The sequence below is a fragment of the Trichoderma evansii genome, assembly GCF_050947405.1.
Source record: "Trichoderma evansii strain SZMC 28006 chromosome Unknown GGI43scaffold_14, whole genome shotgun sequence".
NCBI classification, from domain to species: Eukaryota; Fungi; Ascomycota; class Sordariomycetes; order Hypocreales; family Hypocreaceae; genus Trichoderma; species Trichoderma evansii.
Window position 1 is genome coordinate 575,436 of NW_028145192.1, and position 17,684 is coordinate 593,119.

General features: G+C 50.9%; 6 protein-coding genes across 6 annotated transcripts; 4 read left to right on the forward strand and 2 right to left on the reverse strand.

Annotated features, from left to right (window-relative positions):
* Positions 1 to 17: 17 nt before the first annotated feature.
* Positions 18 to 2,937, forward strand: GGI43DRAFT_408799 (E3 ubiquitin-protein ligase). The gene has a single exon (XM_083206405.1). It carries the CDS (start codon positions 210 to 212, stop codon positions 2,220 to 2,222), a length of 2,013 nt encoding a protein of 670 aa, XP_083059237.1. The 5' UTR covers positions 18 to 209; the 3' UTR covers positions 2,223 to 2,937.
* Positions 2,938 to 7,028, reverse strand: GGI43DRAFT_408800 (bifunctional hydroxyacyl-CoA dehydrogenase/enoyl-CoA hydratase FOX2). Its single transcript, XM_083206406.1, has 6 exons — positions 6,202 to 7,028; positions 5,663 to 6,089; positions 4,802 to 5,595; positions 4,324 to 4,734; positions 3,899 to 4,056; positions 2,938 to 3,764 (listed from the first exon to the last, which is right to left on the reverse strand). The coding sequence occupies exons 1-6, from the start codon at positions 6,358 to 6,360 to the stop codon at positions 3,038 to 3,040; spliced, it is 2,676 nt and encodes an 891-aa protein (XP_083059238.1). The 5' UTR covers positions 6,361 to 7,028; the 3' UTR covers positions 2,938 to 3,037.
* Positions 7,029 to 7,326: 298 nt separating this feature from the next.
* GGI43DRAFT_90000 (P-loop containing nucleoside triphosphate hydrolase protein) lies at positions 7,327 to 8,746 on the forward strand. The gene is made up of 2 exons (XM_083210491.1): positions 7,327 to 7,787; positions 7,918 to 8,746. The coding sequence occupies exons 1-2, from the start codon at positions 7,475 to 7,477 to the stop codon at positions 8,517 to 8,519; spliced, it is 915 nt and encodes a 304-aa protein (XP_083059239.1). The 5' UTR covers positions 7,327 to 7,474; the 3' UTR covers positions 8,520 to 8,746.
* Positions 8,676 to 10,762, reverse strand: GGI43DRAFT_90006 (extracellular mutant protein 11-domain-containing protein). The gene has a single exon (XM_083210492.1). The coding sequence runs from the start codon at positions 10,525 to 10,527 to the stop codon at positions 8,974 to 8,976; it is 1,554 nt and encodes a 517-aa protein (XP_083059240.1). The 5' UTR covers positions 10,528 to 10,762; the 3' UTR covers positions 8,676 to 8,973.
* A 640-nt stretch (positions 10,763 to 11,402) lies between these two features.
* Positions 11,403 to 13,621, forward strand: GGI43DRAFT_408805 (phospholipase D regulator). The gene is made up of 2 exons (XM_083206407.1): positions 11,403 to 12,240; positions 12,318 to 13,621. Exons 1-2 carry the CDS (start codon positions 12,111 to 12,113, stop codon positions 13,283 to 13,285), a joined length of 1,098 nt encoding a protein of 365 aa, XP_083059241.1. The 5' UTR covers positions 11,403 to 12,110; the 3' UTR covers positions 13,286 to 13,621.
* Positions 13,622 to 14,157: 536 nt separating this feature from the next.
* GGI43DRAFT_408807 (cullin CDC53) lies at positions 14,158 to 17,642 on the forward strand. Its single transcript, XM_083206408.1, has 5 exons — positions 14,158 to 14,787; positions 14,850 to 14,936; positions 15,020 to 15,096; positions 15,169 to 17,054; positions 17,118 to 17,642. The coding sequence occupies exons 1-5, from the start codon at positions 14,732 to 14,734 to the stop codon at positions 17,304 to 17,306; spliced, it is 2,295 nt and encodes a 764-aa protein (XP_083059242.1). The 5' UTR covers positions 14,158 to 14,731; the 3' UTR covers positions 17,307 to 17,642.
* Positions 17,643 to 17,684: the final 42 nt, after the last annotated feature.

Here is a 17,684-nt window from a genome sequence, read left to right on the forward strand (position 1 = left end):
CATCCCCATCTAAATATTATAGGCACCGCCTTTAACATTCCCTCCCAAGAGAATAATACCGTCACCACAAAAATCATTACCATATCTGTGTGTACACAATAATCAACAAAATATACCATCCCTCCGTCCAAGACTCGGGCTCTGCAAACGCCCATACGTCTGAATCCTAGCCCATGCCATAGGGCACCGCTCCAGCATGAGCATCCGCCATGCCCCTGCCAGCGCTGCTCTCCTCCAACGATAGGTCGACTTATTCCCTTGCATCGTCCTCAAGCAAGGCACGCTCTGTCCCAGCCGTCGATGGCGATATCCCGCCCGAGTACATCCACGATGAGGCCCAGCTGCCCTGCATCCCGCCCGAACGACCGGACCTGCGCGAGCTAAACTGCTGCCTCGAGGCCCTGGCGGCGGTGTTTCCCGATATCCAGATCGAGGTCTTTCGGGAGCTGCTGGGCAATTTCGATGGCGAGTCGAGGTTAGCCTTGGTAGCCGATGCACTGCTCAAGAACCGCGCTACGTGGGTCAAGGGCAGATGGAAAGTAATCGGTCCTGAGAAGAAGCTCAGTGGCAGTATACTGCATGGCGACGGAGATAAGACACAAGCAGAAGCGGCCGGCGCTGTCAATCAGCTCGTGCCAAGAGCAGAGATCTTCCGGAGCGACGGTTACAAGAACGCGGTGCGGATGCTTGCGTGGCAAGAGTTTAAAGGCTTGTCAAAGTCTACAATCAACGCGGTGCTGGCCGAGTCCAACTACTCGTACCTGGACGCTCGGAGGACGCTCGTGACGCTATCGTCCAAGTCATGGCGTTTCACACTCTCATCTTTCATCATGAGACGCAAGCCTGTGGCGACGGGCGAGGCTGACAACCACCCTCTTGTCCGCTGGCGCACCACAGGCCAAGGCTCGAGCATACCCACGATACGATCCACGGGAAACGCTGAGCTTGACCGAGAACTCTACGATGCGCTCGTCCGTCCGCTGAAGGAAAAGGACAGGGAAGAGCGAGTCGCTAAAGACCGAGCCACGGCGATGCGGCTAAACAATGACGAAGCCGAAGAAGCAGGCGCAGTTCACGAGTGCATGTGCTGCTTTACCACAGCCCCATTTGAAGAGTTTACGCACTGCAACAAAGACGCACACATGATTTGCTTCCGCTGCGTCCAATTCTCCCTCAAGGAGGCCGTCTTTGGCCAGGGCTGGCAGAGCAGCATCATCCCCGAGATGGGGACGCTGAGGTGCATGGCTGTCGGTCGTGACCAGTGCTCAGGCCACATCTCGTCAGAACATATGTGCAGGGCCATGCTGGAAGAGAAGAAGGGTGCCGAGATCCTACATCAGCTAGACCAGCGGCTTGCAGAACACGCTTTGATTGCTGCGAGACTGTCGTTGGTACACTGTCCGTTTTGCAGCTATGCAGAGATTGATGACATTTATATGCCGTCCAAGAGGGCACGAATGCGAGTTCGGATTGCTGGTGTTTTACACCTACTATTTCTCTTCTTTTGCTTCATTTGCGTTGTCCTCATTCTCCCTCTGGCTGTGCTATCTTTTGCTGCCGCCTTGGCATTCACATCCACGGGCCCGGTCTGGATGCAGATATCGGCAGAGTGGAAGCACGCTATGGGCAGACATACTCGTCGTCGACGCGGCCTCCAATTCGCCTGTCAGAACCCTGAATGTGGCCGAGTATCCTGCCTCTCATGCAGCAAGGTATGGACGGATATCCACGTTTGCAACGAATCGTCTCTCGTTGCGCTACGAACGCAAGTTGAGCAAGCCATGAGCATGGCCATCAAACGGGTCTGCCCTCGCTGCAACACATCGTTTGTCAAGAATGCAGGCTGCAACAAGCTCACATGTCCCTGTGGCTACAAGATGTGCTACGTATGCCGCGCCGATCTCACTGAAGAAGGGTACCGGCACTTTTGCGATCACTTCAGACCTGATGGCGACCCTCGACCGTGTCTGGAGTGTGAACGATGTAATTTGTGGGAGTCAGAGGACGTCGACCACGTACTAGAGGAGGCCCGCGAAGAGGCAGAGCGAAAATGGAAAGACGCAGAGAAGAGAGACCTCTCGGCGCCGGAAAAGGCGTTTCTGGAGACGGGCATAGCAGCACGACTGAGCAGTATAGGCAGTATTGAACAAATCCTGTCGACAGGGCGAATGCCCTCGCTGGGAGAGTTCTTGGACGTTGTGGTTGAGACCATCTTTGTGTGAGCGAGGCGAGACATTGAACCAGCCAGCCAGCCATTGTTACTTTTTGGCGTCTTGCCAGCGTTACTCTAGGTCTCTTGAGCGCGCAAAAGTTTTTGGAGATGGGAGCTTTCTTGAAATTCCCCTTCTGATACCCGCTATATTACTATTCAAAGATTGTTTCTGCGATGGGTGTTTAAAAAGCTTATGAAGACGGAGCGTTATGATCAAACGATATTGCTTTTTGCAGCGTCCTACGCAAGCCAGGCGTCTGTATAAAGGAATGAGATATCACTGCCCCCTGACGCTTTTTCTACCTCTACTTCCTTTTTTAAAAAGAGCATATTTATATGGATACCCGCTATTCATCAAACACATTTTCTGGAAATACTTTTAAATTCCTTTTCTGCTTGCCGGATTGGAAGAGCAAACATTCCGCTTACTTCTCGTCGCCTGACTGGGGGATATATCGCTTCTTACTATTATTTTCCTTTTACTATACGATTTTTCCTTTTCTTTCACATAATATTTACCCCCCTTTCCCTTTTCCTTTTCCTTTCTTGTCAGACAGCTGGATTGTTTAATTTTGAATGCATGGATATATATGTTCCTTGTAAGGGACTGAGCGCTTTTTGTTACTGAACCATTGACATATTAATGGAGGCATGGATAATAGCTTGACTAATGAACGTACGAATGAATGGATGGATAGATTGTTTTAACGTGTTTAAAGAGTGAAATGAAGAAAACTTTTTTGAAATTTAAAACTTGCGGCATTACATAAATATCGTATCTTACATATCCCATGATTTCCTAACAATCAACAGTTCACAAGGCCATTATGCCAATTCAGCAGCCGCTCCCGCAATGCACACCTTGCCCGTCTCCTTGACCTTGCACTGGAAGATAATCTTCTTTCCATCCCTCCACATCTCCGTGATAATCGTCTGTCCAGGAATCACAGGTCCGGCGAATCTCACCTTGACATTGCGGAACGCGCCGAAGCGGTCATAGACAGCCTTGCCGGCCACGCCAAAGCTGCACAGGCCGTGCAGGATGGGTGCCTTGAAGCCTCCCATCTTGGCAAAACCAGGGTCAATGTGCAGAGGGTTGTAGTCTCCGCTGAGGCGGTAAATGGCGGCCTGATCCTCGCCTGTTGGTGATTCGACAACCTCATCGGGGGCTCTCTTGGGGGGCTCATTAGCAGCCGTGGCAGCACCACGATCACTGCCCTTCTTCTGGCCGTCAAAGCCGCCTGCTCCACGGAGGAAGACAGTCATTTCATTGTAAAAGACATCTTCACCGGTCTCGGCATTGACAGTGGTAATACCAGTCTTCACAATGGAGGCGGAACCCTTGTCGACAACCTCGAGGAGCTTGCCGCGTGAGAGGAGGCGTCCCGAGGTGGGCAGTGGGAACTTGCGAATCTCGAGATACTGCTCGCCGTGAAGCAGCATCATGGGGGAGAAGTTGGGCACAATGGCATCGTAGTCAAAGGGCATCTCGGCGCTGAAGGGGGGGATGACACCGAAGGTGGGAAGAGTTTGGAAGTCTTCTGCGCCCTCACTATTTTAAAATCTTGGTTAACAAAGAGATATTTTGTCTTGGTTTGATATGGGGAGTGGATAGGGATTGGTATATGGATGATGTTTGCCACGAATTCATGACAGATAGGAGAGGCACTTAGAGGATGGACTTACAAGACATATTTCAGCTCCTTTCGCTTGGCACCGACACCAAGGTTATACAGAATAACATCACGGTCCGTAAAGCTGTACTCGGTAGGGCTGCCCTCCTTTCCAAGAGCCTCAGCAATAGCGGTCAAATGTTCATTGCTGGCGGCAGGCTTCTCTTCGTGCTGGAAGCAGAAAAAATCACAAATTAGCACGGCTCTCTTGCATTTAGTCATTAAAATTTCATTCTTTCATTCTGTGTTTTTTTTTCTTCGTAACATTTCTTCCTCTCTAGTGGCTATCCAATATGTACAAGTGGTTTGATAGATGGTAGTGGTGGTGGTGATACAGATCTGCTTCCATATCCTGAAGAGATGGCAGATGGAGAGACAGGAATCAAAAGGAAATGAAGAATAGTCTTAGAAAATTTCGTACGTATCATGTTCTCATACCTTGTTCTCCATGTTGGCCATGATCTTCTCCAGGCCGTCCTGAGCCTTCTCAGGGTGGTCGGCGCGGCCATCCTCGAAGTTGATGATCTTCTCCCAGTGCTTAACAACCTCCTCAGGAACCAGGGGAACGTTGATGGGGAAGCCGTGGCCGCCGGTTCGCTGCCATCGGGTCTTGCCGACCCAACCGCTGCCGACCTCGTACAGGCCGCCAGTGGGGTTGGGGCACTTGTCACTGCTGAGGGCGACGACAAGAGGAGCAATGTAATCGGGCTTGAAGGCATCAACCATCTCCTTGGGCATGATGGTGGCGGTCATGGCGGTACCGGCGTTGGGAGCAATAGTGTTGACGTAGATGCCGTACTTGAAGCCCTCAAGAGCAAGAGCACGAGAGAAGCCGAGAATACCGCATTTCTGTAATTCAAGCGTGTTAGCGAAACAAAATACTTTGCAAACATATCATTCAAGGGAATTATCTTACAGCAGCGGCGTAGTTGGCCTGGCCAAAGTTACCGTAGATACCAGAAGTGGAAGTGGTGTTGATGACACGGCCATACTTCTGCTTGAGGAAGTAGGGCCAAGCAGCCTTAGTAACCTTGTATGTACCGCGCAGGTGCACGTTCATGACTGAGTTCCACAGGTTGTCGTCCATGTTGGTGAAGGCCTTGTCACGGAGGATACCAGCGTTGTTGACAACGATATCAACACGGCCAAAGGCATCAATGGCGCCCTTGACAACGGCATCGCCATCCTCGGCAGAAGCCTTGACACCGACAGCCTTGCCGCCGAGCTTCTTAATCTCCTCAACGACGGTGTCGGGGTTGACAAGGTCGTTGACGACAATGGAGGCGCCGTGCTTGGCAAAGGCCAGCGCATAAGCACGGCCAATACCGGCACCGGCACCGGTGATGAGGGCAACGCGGCCGGTGAAATCGAGCTTCTCGCCCTTGTCGCTAGGGCCCATCTTCATGGACTCCTCGAGAAGGCCCATGAAGTCGTTGGGGCCAGAGGGATACTGGGGGTTGGAGAAGTCAATGACCTTGTTCCACTGCTTCAGGATGGCGCCGGGAGTGTAAGAGTCGTCAGCCTTGAGCAGGAGACCGCTGGATCGCTCCCATCGGAGCTTGGCGACGTGGCCAGCACCGGCCTCGAAGATGCTGCCGTTCTCGGTGTTGTTGGAGTGCACCAGAACAGCGACGAGCGGCACAATCCACTCGGGGCGAAGAGCCTTGAGGACATCGGGGGGCATGACAGTCTCGGTCATTCGGCTCGCAGCTATATCGCTTCAGGTCAGTCTACTGCTTCTTCTTGTTTCTGCCAGAAATGCGCATCTTGTACATACCAATGGGAGCAATGACGTTGGACAGAATGTTGTACTTGGCGCCCTCCTTGGCCAGAGTCTCAGTGAAGCCAACCATGGCCAGCTTGGCGGCGGAGTAGTTGGTCTGGCCGAAGCTGCCAAACAGACCGGCGGCTGAAGCAGTGTTGATAACACGGCCGTACTTTTGCTTGCGGAAGTGAGGCCAAGCGGCACGAGTGCACTTGTAGGCACCGGTGACGTGAACCTTGATAATCAGGTCCCAGTCCTCGTCCTTGAGGTTCTTGAAGGCAATGTCGCGGAGGATACCGGCATTGTTGATGAGGATGTCGATGCGGCCAAAGTTCTGGATGGCGGTCTCGATGATGCGCTCGCCGTTCTCGACGCTGTCGTAGTTGGCAACGGCCTTGCCGCCTGCCTTCTTGATCTCGTCGACGACGACATCAGCGGCCTGGAAAATAAAGAAACGTTGTTAGCAAAGAGTAAGGCGATTATGATTTCGCAGCCAACAATGCACTGTATGGCAGTTATGGTAGCAATGGGAATAGAGTCTTTTCACCGACCTTTGTAGAGTTTCCCTCGCCCTTAAAAGAGCCGCCCAGGTCGTTGACAACGACGCTGGCTCCTCGTGAGCCGAAGAAGGTGGCATAGGCCTTGCCCAGACCACCGCCAGCTCCGGTGATGACCACCACCTGGCCGTCGTATCTCAGCTGCTCAGACATGATGTTGTGACGCTGATGCAAAGAAGAAGAGAGAAAATGTAAGTGCTGTAAGAGAAATGGAATGGAAACAGCACAGAGGATGGATGGATGGAGGGGGTATCTAGAGGAGCGACAAGATAAGAGGAGGAAACAAGAAGAAGAAGGAAGAAAGGACGATGCAATGTCAAGCTGTCGGGAGGTTTTCTTTTTTAAATCCCAGACACGAAAGAGGCGGACGGACCGGGTCAACAGCCCAGCAGCGCAAAAGGTGTGTCGATGCCTCGGCTGAGTTGCTGGAGCGGGTACCGTGGAACTTGGAGCACCGCGATTTTGTACCGAGACCGAGGGGGATTTCTGGGATGGGAAAGGCAGAGGCCGGGGGAAGCGCTAGGCTGGATGCGGGACATGGGGAAGAAGAGAGGGCAGAGAGGATGGAGAATGGAGGCGTGTTCACATGCTTTTTTGGCGTTGAAATCTGGGGTATTCCCAGTTGTCGAGTTGGTGCACCGATACTTTGCATTTCCTGTAGGCCTGCATGGAGGATTAGGTCATTCACGTGTCGGTGTCAGCAGTCTGTGCTAGCAGCTAGATGATCGTTTTTGGCTTGTGCTGTAATAGCACTACCGTTGCTTGCCGACGGCCATTGCAGCCCCAATGATGTAAGAATCCAGTGCTGTATTACTATTCCGCATCTTGTGTCTCGTATAATATACAGGCTCCGACCCAGGCATTCTCCAGCTGCTATAATTCATCGCCTTCACCCAAGCCTCACATGCCCAAGCCATACTTCGCTTATTTCGCTAAGCACTGTAGCTACTACTGCGAACGACCTTATATAATACCAAGTAGTGCCTCTCCACAGTCTATAAGGGTGCGCACTAGAAGCCAAGATGCATCCATCAATCAATCCATCGGCTCCGGGGACCGGCAGTCCGCCTTAGCTGTTCCGAAGCGGATATTAGAGCTGCCGATTAAGTGCACCGCGACGGCGTAGTATTACCCGCTCCTTGATAGCGGTAGCGGCGACATGTAGAAATCATCTCCTCTTTTATATAGACGAAATACATAAAACAACACACTCATTCAATACAACTTATACACTTATAAAAAATTAGAAGAGACAAAGAATAAAGAAATGGCTCCTTCATTCACAGACGACAAATCCCCAATATGCATCCCCTTCATCCTAAACCATGTCAAGCTACACCAACAATCCTCATCTCACAATGAATCGCCGCTGCCGCCACCGCCCCTCATCATCGGCCTCAACGGCATACAGGGCGTTGGCAAATCCACCCTCGTCGTGCCTCTCTCTGAGGCTCTCCAGCGAGAAGGCATCTCTACGCTGGTCTGCAGCATTGACGATTTTTACCTGAGGCATGAAGACCAGGTGGCCTTGGCGCGGGCGAATCCTGATAATGCGCTGTGGCAGGTTCGTGGAGAGCCAGGTATGTATGCAAGTCACTTACACGCACACCTTCTGTATAACATATGATATGATATCAATCTACAAAATGATTCTCAAGCCATTCTGTTTACTATGCTACCTAAACCTTGTCTCATAAAATAATAACACAGGCACTCACGATATCCCCCTCCTGAAATCCGTCTTCTCCTCACTCCTCCGCCACGAACCAACTTCTCTCCCCCAATACGACAAGGCCCTCTTCTCCGGCCAAGGCGACCGTCTACCCCCCTCATCATGGAAACCCATCAATCACAGTAACAGCAACTCTCCTCCTCTCCAAGTCATCATCCTCGAAGGCTGGTGCGTCGGCTTCCGTCCCATCTCCCCCTCCGCCATCACGGCAAAACACGCCGCTCCAAGCAGAACCCTCCACCAGCACCGTCTCGAGCATCTTCTGGCCATCAACGAGAAGCTCAAGGAATACGACCAAGTAACCGATATGTTTGGTGCGTTTCTGCACATTGATTCCGAGAACATCGAGTACGTGTATGACTGGCGCCAAGAACAGGAGGAGCATCTCCGGCTAGCGAGAGGCGATCCCAACGCCGGCATGACCAAGGAGCAGGTCATCAAGTTTGTGGACGCTTATTACCCGGCCTATGAACTCTACTCGGAGGGTCTACGGAATGGTCTTTTGCCTAATAGGCCTGGAGCACAGCTGCGGATGATAGTTGGCCGCGATAGAAAGGTGAAGCAGGTAGTTGAGATTTAAACTCTAAAAGAGAATAACGACACGATAATGATGACCATGTGGGAATCTAGGAAGAGTAACAAAAGGAAAAATGAATGAGAGAAGTGTTTTTTCCCCTTCACTACATAGTGTCCTCATTTAGAGACAGGTAGAAATTTAGATAACGCAAGATGGCAAAAACTCAACTAGGACATTTCCATTATATCCCACAACAATCTATATTTCATCGAGTTGACCGTTTGTTGCCTTTCAACGCCACATTTTTGCTTCGCTACCATTCCTTCAGGCTTGGAGATGTACTCCAGGCCACGGCCAGCGTTTGCCATTCCATCCTGTCAAATCCAGAAGGAAATCATGATAATTGAAATAAAAGCTAAAATAAAATATCATTTTAATACGCCCAACTCCTGCTGCAATATGCCGGTGACAAATAACGCGGTAAAATAAAAATAATGCAATCTACCACAGCCAAAATTCACTTGGCGACCTGCTGGCTGCCCTCCTTAGTGTTCACCACGCGCAGGCCATCTTGCTTCATTTTAGACAGCTTCTGGTCAATCGTCTCCGTATGCAGCCGAACGGCTTCTTCGCGAGAAGCTGCCTCTTGTTCAAACTCCTGTATCATTCGACGCTTGTTCCGTCTGGCTACCCTCAACTTGTGCATAATCTCGCCGAACCGGTCAGCGAACCAGTCCCCAGCTTCTTCCCAGTCATCAGCATTCATGTTTTTGAACATCAAGTGCTGCTCCTTCTCAGTTTGGTGCTGGTACTGCTCCAGCTTCGCATTGAGCGTGTCCACACTGCTGCCTGTGCCAACCTGCGCTGTTACCTTGGAGGGGTCAAAGTCGAATGCTTCTTTTTGGAGTTCAGCGAAATTCATGTTGCTGAGAGCCATATCATCATAATCAAGGCTCTCCCTTCTCCGCTTCTTATCTTTTGGCACCGACGGCCTGAAAGGTGGCATGGTGGTTGTAAAGGCGTTCTCAAAAGCAGCTCGCTGTGGTGATAGGAGATGCCTCCTCATTCTCGGAGCTTCGCGCCCATCTTCACGGCCGCCTATGGTAGACGTGCCATCATCTTGGTCTCCATTCTCATCTTCGTCAATCACCTCTATCCTTCTGCCTCCCACCTCCACCTCTGCCAGTCCCTGGAATCTGGACATGGGGCGAGCATCCTCATCTCTGTCCCTCATGAGCCGCCCCCTGCTGTCATAGGCAGGAGATGCGCTCCTCTTTTCTCTATCGTCATAGTTGATTTGTTTTGCTCTTGGCACATGTGGAAGCCGAACTTCGCGCAACGGCAGATTGGGCTGTTTCTCTGGCGATAACTCTGGTCGAGTATAGCTTGTTCGATAATTCGGGGCAGGTCTGCTATATCCATTGGCGGCGCCTCTATTAAAACCGTCGTTCATGTAGGAGGGGTTGTGATGCTTGGTGCCCGAGACCGGTACAACCTTCATGCGAAGATCCTCTCCAATCTGAAAGGCAAGGCCGCCACTGGAAGGAAATTTCTTGTCAAAATTATAGCGAGGAGGAGCTCTCGCAGTGGGAGCAGCAGATGTATTGGCAGGAACAGCGACAATATTCCTCTTTTGGGTTGTTGGTTCCGGTTCGGCCTCTGAGGGTTCGTACAGCGGCGTCGTTAGACCTGAATTCATGAAACTGTCGCCCAATTGGGAGCCGGTAAAGATATCGATATGGCGACTGGACGGAGACTGCGAATGAGACTGCTGCACCGATTCGGGCGGCGGCTGGCTAAATCTCCGCTGGTGTACGGCAGGCTGGCGAGCATTTCCATTCGGTATAGGCACTCGAGCGCTGTCTGCCAGCTCTCTTCGTTCTGCAACGGACGTGAGCACCGGAGCAGAGCTCTGATAGCGCCCTAGCTCGCGGGTTTGCTGTGTTGCCGAAGCTGCGGCCACATCGAAGTTTGTATTGGAGTTGACCTCGTCGGATTTGGGGCGTGCAAACATCTGCAGCCGACTTGATCGCTCCTTCAATGAAGCCGGCATGGCTGCTGCTTTTTTCATTTGTTTGGGCGAGAGCGCCAACAGCCAAAGTGTGCGGGCGCAGCTTTTCCTGTCGGCACGGTGAATTGGAATCGCTCGATATGTTTAGATTGAAGGTCGCTGCCGCAAGAGCTGTTAAGACGGAGAAAGAAATAATTGTGTTGTCGAAAGAAGCGCGAAGAAGAAGAATTGAATTGGTGGCCAGCCTGTGTTTGGAAGGGAAGGATCGAGCGGTGACAGCGCCAAATGCAAGCACTAAAAAAAAGCAGATACGCAGAGAAGCGATATCCAGGTATGCTTCAATTAAAGGAAAAGAGGGGGAAAGAAGGGAAAGAAGAAAAAAAGAAGAAAAGATGGTGGCTGTGTGGTAGTTTGAATGATATATGCAAAGTGACGCTGGTGCTAGGTCGATATCCTTCAATCTCGCCGTCTAGACGAGGCTGCCCTGGAGCTTGGCGCCTAAGAGCCCGCGTCCAGCTGTCACAGTCGCCATCACAGCAGCTTAGCGCCTGGAGTCTCGCGCGCCTGGGCAGCAGAAAAAGAAAAACAGGCGCGCGCCATCAGGTGACGTGTTAATTGGGCCGCGGCAGGATTACAGCAGTACGTACCTACTGCCGGCACTTGATGGCTTGTAACTGTGCCGTCATACAGTAGACGTCTAGTTTTGAGCTTGAGACTATGGGGCAGCGCTGGAGCAAGAAAATTGTAAGGTTGGGGACCCAGTCTAGCTGATGTTAGTGCTTCTAGCAGTGCCAAGAGTGCTTCTAAAAGCCCAGCCATCTTTGCTCCATGCAGCTGTCGTAAACACTCGCACTGCTCCATGCAACCCTTGCAAGGTACATCGTATTGCTGGCTCGGTGGCTCGCTTGCCGTCCAAGGTGTGCCGTACATGTAGCACCAAGTTCATGCATGTTTTACGCACCGCATCACAATCACAAACGAGCGTCTCCACCCGGATCCGGACATCTTGCTATTGTTTTCCAAAGTCATGGGTCGCTCAGAGGCTCTCGGGACCCGGAACAGCTTGTGATCGCCCCGATTAGTGCCTGCGGTGACTTGAAGACTAACTCCGGTTGGCTCTAGCAGCAGCGCCTCTCAACAGCATTTTCCTTTTTCTACTACCGGAGAATATGGAGCTCTGCCGGCTCAGCTGCGCCGAGCAATCTCGAGATCCCGGTTTTGCGAAGGCTATTTACCAGCACCGCTTGCTGCTAGCCGTAGTCCATGCTAGCACCACTGCGGATGCATTCGCTCTCCAAGGCTCCCCTTGTTCGCAGCTCTCTCCACCGGACAGGCTTGGCAGGCGTGGCCTCGTGCATGCCCTGCCAGATTCTGCCTTAAAGCGTGTGACCATCGGCTCAGCGTCTCTGCAGCCTGTCGACACACCTCGTGCTTCCACTCTCGCCAAAGCATCACACCCACTCATACAACATGCTTCTATAGCCTTATATCTCCCTATACAAGGCGGCGCCTCCGTGAAAACGCCAATTGCCATTTTATTTCTTCTTTTTCCTCCAGTCCGAGTTCCTCAATAGTGTGCGCCGCCTTTCACTTACAAGCTTTAAACAGCATAGCATCTCTATACTACTAGGGAAAAAAAGACAATGACGTCTTCGACGCCCCAGACGGAGGCTGGGCCGTCGTCCTCGTCCAAATCTCCCCCTTCCACAAGGCCTCTGAGCACCTCTACAGACTTCACAAATCCTCGCTTGCGTACTGCGCGAACATTACCCCGTAAGGATCAAATTGCGACTTTACCGGTGACTCCGGGCTACCAGAAGCAAACACTAACATCTTCCCTCTCTTCATAGCCTGGGTTATCACCAACGAGGGATCAATCACCGAAGAGCAACGGCGATTGCTCAACCCTCCTCAGCCCTCCGCCGCGCCTCAGCGCAATTCCATCCCTCAGCCACCTCAGCGACGAGTCTCGAAGGACGGGTTCGTCTCTTGGGATGACCCTAAGCTGGGACCTCCCCAGAATGAGCGCGGCCGCATACCACACCTGTTCAAATATGGACGAGCTGATGCTCGAGGAAGAAAGTGGGATCACCTTCGATCCGCCGAGCCCGTTATAGTTTCGTCTCATCCTTCGATGTTTCAACAACCGCCCGTCACGTGGGCAGATTTCATACGGTCATCGGCTTGGGGACGCCCTCGGAACGAACAGCGCGAAATCATCGATATCGAGGCTCTCAACCAGCTGCAGCCCAACTTCAACAAGGAAATAGAGTTGCCTTTGCACTCAGGCGATAAGCACGACCGGCGGCGCAAATCTGCATTTTCTAAGCGCGTGTGGAGCCAAATGCTAAACAGTTCCCTCTCTCCCTTAATCTTCCGATTGATCGTCATCATCATGTCAACGGTAGCTTTGGCGATTGCCATAAGGATGAATGAGCGGGAAACCAAGGTCCGAGGCGACGGTGCTGAGCGCACGCAGTCTATCTTTGCAATTGTGGTAGACTGTGTATCCATCCCCTTCAACGGATACATGATATGGGACGAGTATACGGGGAAGCCTCTTGGTCTGCGCTCTGCCACTTCCAAAATGTCTCTCATCCTGCTTGACCTGTTCTTCATCATCTTCAAGTCAGCTTGCACAGCTCTAGCCTTTGAGCATGTCGTCTACCACGAATTTGGCGACAGCAATATCCTTGGGTTATCTGAAGGTCTTGCATCCGTTATGCTTCTCGGCCTTGTAGCATGGACTGTGAATTTGACTGTCAATATTTTCCGAGTGGTTGAACGATTGGGGGGCCGCGAGGAAGAAGCTATGTGAGAGTACCAGAGTGCCAAAAGTGCCAGACATGATACATTTGAAAAGCGTCAGCAGCGAACATATCAGTACACGCATTATACATTGGGGTTGGTTTGTCTGTTTTTAAGGAGTGGGTATTATTCTCAGCGTTTTATTATCTTTGGGGCCGGTCTTTGCATGGCGTTACAAAAGCGGTGGAATTAACATGCATTAACATTACGAAATGAACGAAGGTTGATGAATAGATGGCTGGGCGTCTGATGAAGAGACGCGCGAGATGGCCTTTGTATATACCATCCAGCTAATACTTGTACGATACATGTACATGACATAATAAAGGTTACACTATATTGCTAATTTTATCGTGTAAAGTTCTTCTCGTCGAGTAGCGGGTACCTTGCAGTTGGATCTGCTACATCTGGTAGAGCCTATCTATCTAGTAGAATCTAGTATATCTTGCAGATGGTACTAGATCTGGCAGATGCGATGATACTACTATATTTAGTGCATGTCTTTTGCATTTTATAGATATACCAGCACTATTATATCCAGAGCCGGACTCGGTTATAGACTTTATGTGGGTTATAAACTGTTCTGTACCCGAGCTGTGCGACCCGCAGCATGGTCATCTCAGAGGCAGCGGCAGAAGATGGACTCGTAAACTCTCAGATTTATTGAAGCCACAAAAATTAATTAATTAATTAATTTTTTCTTCTCCTCTTTGTGGCTCCATCTCTTCCAACTGCTACCACGATACCATCGCTGCCCTTTGTCCAAGGCAGCAGCAGGCACTTCCAGCAGGGGAGTCCCTTATTAAGTGCATTAGTGCACCACCAGGCACAAAGGCGGCCCCCAAAAAGGCGGCTGGACAAGGCAGAAACCGGCGCTAAGCCGCTTACAGCTCGCCTGGAGCCTTGCAACTTGCTCCAGCAAAGCACAGCAAAGCACAGCACAGCACAGCAGCCTTAGCAGAGTCAGCTTTGGCTTTACTGCCTGATTGATCCCTCATCATTACGTCTTTGGCCGAGCTCCTCGCAGCCTCCCTGGACTGCCTTTCTTCCTCCTTCATTCTTCCCATCTCCGTCTTTGCGGCGAGTCCAGTCGAGGGAGCACCAACCGTGCCTTTTTTCCACCTCTTCGCGTCGAGCCCAGCCGAGCTGTGATTTACCCGTTTCTAATCAATCCAGCGACCCACTGCCTCTCCGGCTGCTGAGGCGTGAGCATCACCGCTGAGTTTCGTCGCCCAAACAGCCTTTCCGAGAACCGCCGCCTGTCCCCAACGCATCACAGCGCTGCGATCGACGCAAGGCCCCGTTTCTCTCTCTTTTCCTACCACCTCACTCCTTTCGATAATCCCGAGCTGAAGAGGCGGCCCATCTGCCGTTTGCATCGCCAACCAATCCACCCACGCGAGCCGCAGAGCGTCACTCTTCACCCCGCCTTACGCTTTACGCTTCACGCTTCACGATGGTGACCAGAATGGGGATGCCTCCGGTTCCCAACCGTGAGGACATCGGTGCAACGTGAGTCGAAGCTGATGGTCGGGCGATACAAGCCGCTGGCAAGACATTAACCGCCGCTGCAGATGGAAGTACCTCGAGGATGGCATCACCCGAATCATGACCGATCTCGAGCAGGGCATGGATATGCAAATGTATATGGGAGTGTATACGTACGTGGCCCCGTGAACTTTATTCCTGTTTCTCGCTTTGCGTCCTCGTTGGGACCCAGACTCGACTGCTCACACTGTCATAGCGCTGTCCATAACTTTTGCACTTCCCAAAAAGCCGTTGGCCTCAGTGGCCCTAGCATGACGACTAGCCACCGTGGAGGTTTGTCTGAATTCGACCTCCCTCGAGTGAAACTCTTGCTAACTACTTGCTTCTTACTTCTCCGTTGAATAGCCCATTTGCTAGGCGAAGATCTCTACAACCATCTAATCCAATATCTACAGAAACACTTGGCGGCCCTCGTTCAATCGTCCAAGTCGCATACAGACGAAGCCCTTTTGGCCTACTACATAAGGGAATGGAACCGATACACCGTTGCTGCGAAATATATTCACCATCTGTTCCAGTATCTTAATAGGCACTGGGTCAAACGCGAGATTGACGAAGGCAAGAAGAATATATACGATGTGTATACCCTGCATCTTGTTCAATGGCGAAAGGTGCTGTTTGAGCAGGTATCCGAGAAAGTCATGGATGCTGTTCTCAAACTGGTAGAGAAGCAGAGGAGTGGCGAGACCATTGAATACGGCCAGATCAAACAGGTCGTTGACTCGTTTGTCTCTCTCGGGCTGGATGAGGCCGATCCATCCAAGTCGACGCTCGATGTCTACCGCTTCCATTTCGAACGCCCATTCTTGGCCGCAACTAAAGAGTTCTATCAAGCCGAGTCTAAGCAGTTTGTGGCCGAAAATAGTGTCGTTGAATATATGAAGAAGGCAGAGATGCGATTAGCCGAAGAAGAAGAGCGTGTCAACATGTACCTGCACGGGGACATTGCCATCCCGTTGAAAAAGTGCTGCAATCAAGCTCTCATCGCTGATCATTCGGCTCTCCTCAGAGAAGAATTCCAAGTACTTCTGGATAATGACCGGGAAGAAGATATGGCCAGGATGTATAGTTTGCTATCCCGCATTCCTGATGGATTAGATCCACTGCGCACCAGATTCGAGACGCATGTCCGAAAGGCAGGCTTGGCCGCCGTTCAAAAGGTTCAGTCGTCTGAGGGGGACAAGTTAGAACCCAAAGTCTATGTCGATGCACTGCTTGAGATTCACACTCAGTACCAAGGCTTAGTCAAGCGAGCTTTCAACGATGAGCCTGAGTTCACGCGGTCTCTAGATAATGCTTGCCGCGAATTCGTCAACCGAAACGAAGTGTGCAAGTCTGGATCCAACAAGTCGCCCGAGCTGTTGGCCAAATACACAGATGTTCTCCTACGTAAGAGCACCACAAGCATTGAAGAGGCCGATCTGGAGCGGACGCTGTCTCAGATCATGACCGTCTTCAAATACATTGAAGACAAGGATGTTTTCCAAAAGTTCTATTCCCGCATGCTGGCCAGGAGACTGGTACACAGCAACTCTTCGTCTGACGATGCCGAGACAAGCATGATTTCCAAACTAAAAGAGGCTTGTGGATTTGAATACACCAACAAACTTCAGCGTATGTTCCAAGATATGCAAATCTCCAAGGATCTGAACAAGGAGTTCAGAGATCACCTGGAGAGCGTCGGCAACGCAAAGGCTGTAGACTCAACCTTCTCCATATTGGGAACTGGTTTCTGGCCGTTGACGCCACCAAGCACTCACTTTGATCCGCCTCCGGAGATTGCCACAGAGATTGAGCGATTCGTTCGATTTTACAAGCACAAGCATGATGGCCGCAAGCTCACCTGGTTGTGGCATCTTTGCAAGGGCGAGATCAAGGCTGGTTACTGCAAGAACAGCAAGACGCCCTACACTTTCCAGGTTTCAATCTATCAAATGTCCATCCTCCTCTTGTTTAACGAGAACGATACATATTCATACGACGACATTTCCAGCGCCACCCAGCTGAGCTCGGAGGTGCTCGATCAGGCACTAGCTGTTATTCTTAAGGCAAAGGTGCTGCTGATGGATGGCGGCGATAAGCCTGGACCTGGCAAGACATTCCGCCTCAACTACGATTTCAAGAGTAAAAAGATAAGAGTAAACCTCAACCTTGGTGGTGTCAAGGAGGCGAAGCAGGAAGAAGTCGAGACAAACAAGACTATCGAAGAGGACCGTAAATTGGTCTTGCAGGTAAGCCGGCTCATGCCTATCCCCTGCACCATGAAGTGCCAAATACTAACGTATGTTCACCAGTCTGCGATTGTCCGTATCATGAAGGCTCGAAAGAAGATGAAGCACACGCAACTAGTGAGCGAGACCATCAACCAGATCCGTTCTCGCTTCGTCCCCAAGGTTGGTGATATCAAGAAGTGCATAGAAATTCTCCTGGACAAGGAGTATCTGGAGCGTCTGGACGATGATGAATTGGGCTACTTAGCATAAAATTATTCGTTTTATTATCTCCGGTAGAATTTTTACGGAGCTTTTGTTAACAGGCATTCTTTGCTTTATATTTCCTCTTTTCGCCACCCCCTTCGATATAGGCATGTTTAATCGCCAAAGAAAAAAACAAAATTACCCTTTCATTGCACCCCCAAATCGGTTATTATATCGTCCGTAGATTCTTTCAGGTTGTCTTGGGATTGGAATTAGCAGGAGTGGTGCTATGGGATGGGCCGCATTCTTTGTTTTTTTTTTTTTTTTGTTTTTCTTTCCGTGTATGTGTTTATCTCTCTTTACTTACACGCTTCTTCTATTTCTCTATAGTGGTGATCGTGGTGGTGATATGCTTACAGTAGCTTAATAGAGAATATGTGACTT

What these genes read in the sequence shown, in the direction of transcription:
- GGI43DRAFT_408800 (XM_083206406.1), bottom strand. Translation starts at nt 6,360, where the DNA reads ATGTCTGAGCAGCTGAGATACGACGGCCAGGTGGTGGTCATCACCGGA. An exon ending in GCGAGGGAAACTCTACAAAG is followed by an intron (nt 6,090 to 6,201) that starts GTCGGTGAAAAG and finishes TTTATTTTCCAG; the next exon opens with GCCGCTGATGTCGTCGTCGA. An exon ending in AAGGAGCTGAAATATGTCTT is followed by an intron (nt 3,765 to 3,898) that starts GTAAGTCCATCC and finishes ATTTTAAAATAG; the next exon opens with TGAGGGCGCAGAAGACTTCC.
- GGI43DRAFT_90006 (XM_083210492.1), bottom strand. Translation starts at nt 10,527, where the DNA reads ATGAAAAAAGCAGCAGCCATGCCGGCTTCATTGAAGGAGCGATCAAGT.
- GGI43DRAFT_90000 (XM_083210491.1), top strand. Translation starts at nt 7,475, where the DNA reads ATGGCTCCTTCATTCACAGACGACAAATCCCCAATATGCATCCCCTTC. An exon ending in GCAGGTTCGTGGAGAGCCAG is followed by an intron (nt 7,788 to 7,917) that starts GTATGTATGCAA and finishes ATAATAACACAG; the next exon opens with GCACTCACGATATCCCCCTC.
- GGI43DRAFT_408799 (XM_083206405.1), top strand. Translation starts at nt 210, where the DNA reads ATGCCCCTGCCAGCGCTGCTCTCCTCCAACGATAGGTCGACTTATTCC.
- GGI43DRAFT_408805 (XM_083206407.1), top strand. Translation starts at nt 12,111, where the DNA reads ATGACGTCTTCGACGCCCCAGACGGAGGCTGGGCCGTCGTCCTCGTCC. An exon ending in TACTGCGCGAACATTACCCC is followed by an intron (nt 12,241 to 12,317) that starts GTAAGGATCAAA and finishes CTCTCTTCATAG; the next exon opens with CCTGGGTTATCACCAACGAG.
- GGI43DRAFT_408807 (XM_083206408.1), top strand. Translation starts at nt 14,732, where the DNA reads ATGGTGACCAGAATGGGGATGCCTCCGGTTCCCAACCGTGAGGACATC. An exon ending in ATGTATATGGGAGTGTATAC is followed by an intron (nt 14,937 to 15,019) that starts GTACGTGGCCCC and finishes ACACTGTCATAG; the next exon opens with CGCTGTCCATAACTTTTGCA. An exon ending in ACCGTAAATTGGTCTTGCAG is followed by an intron (nt 17,055 to 17,117) that starts GTAAGCCGGCTC and finishes TATGTTCACCAG; the next exon opens with TCTGCGATTGTCCGTATCAT.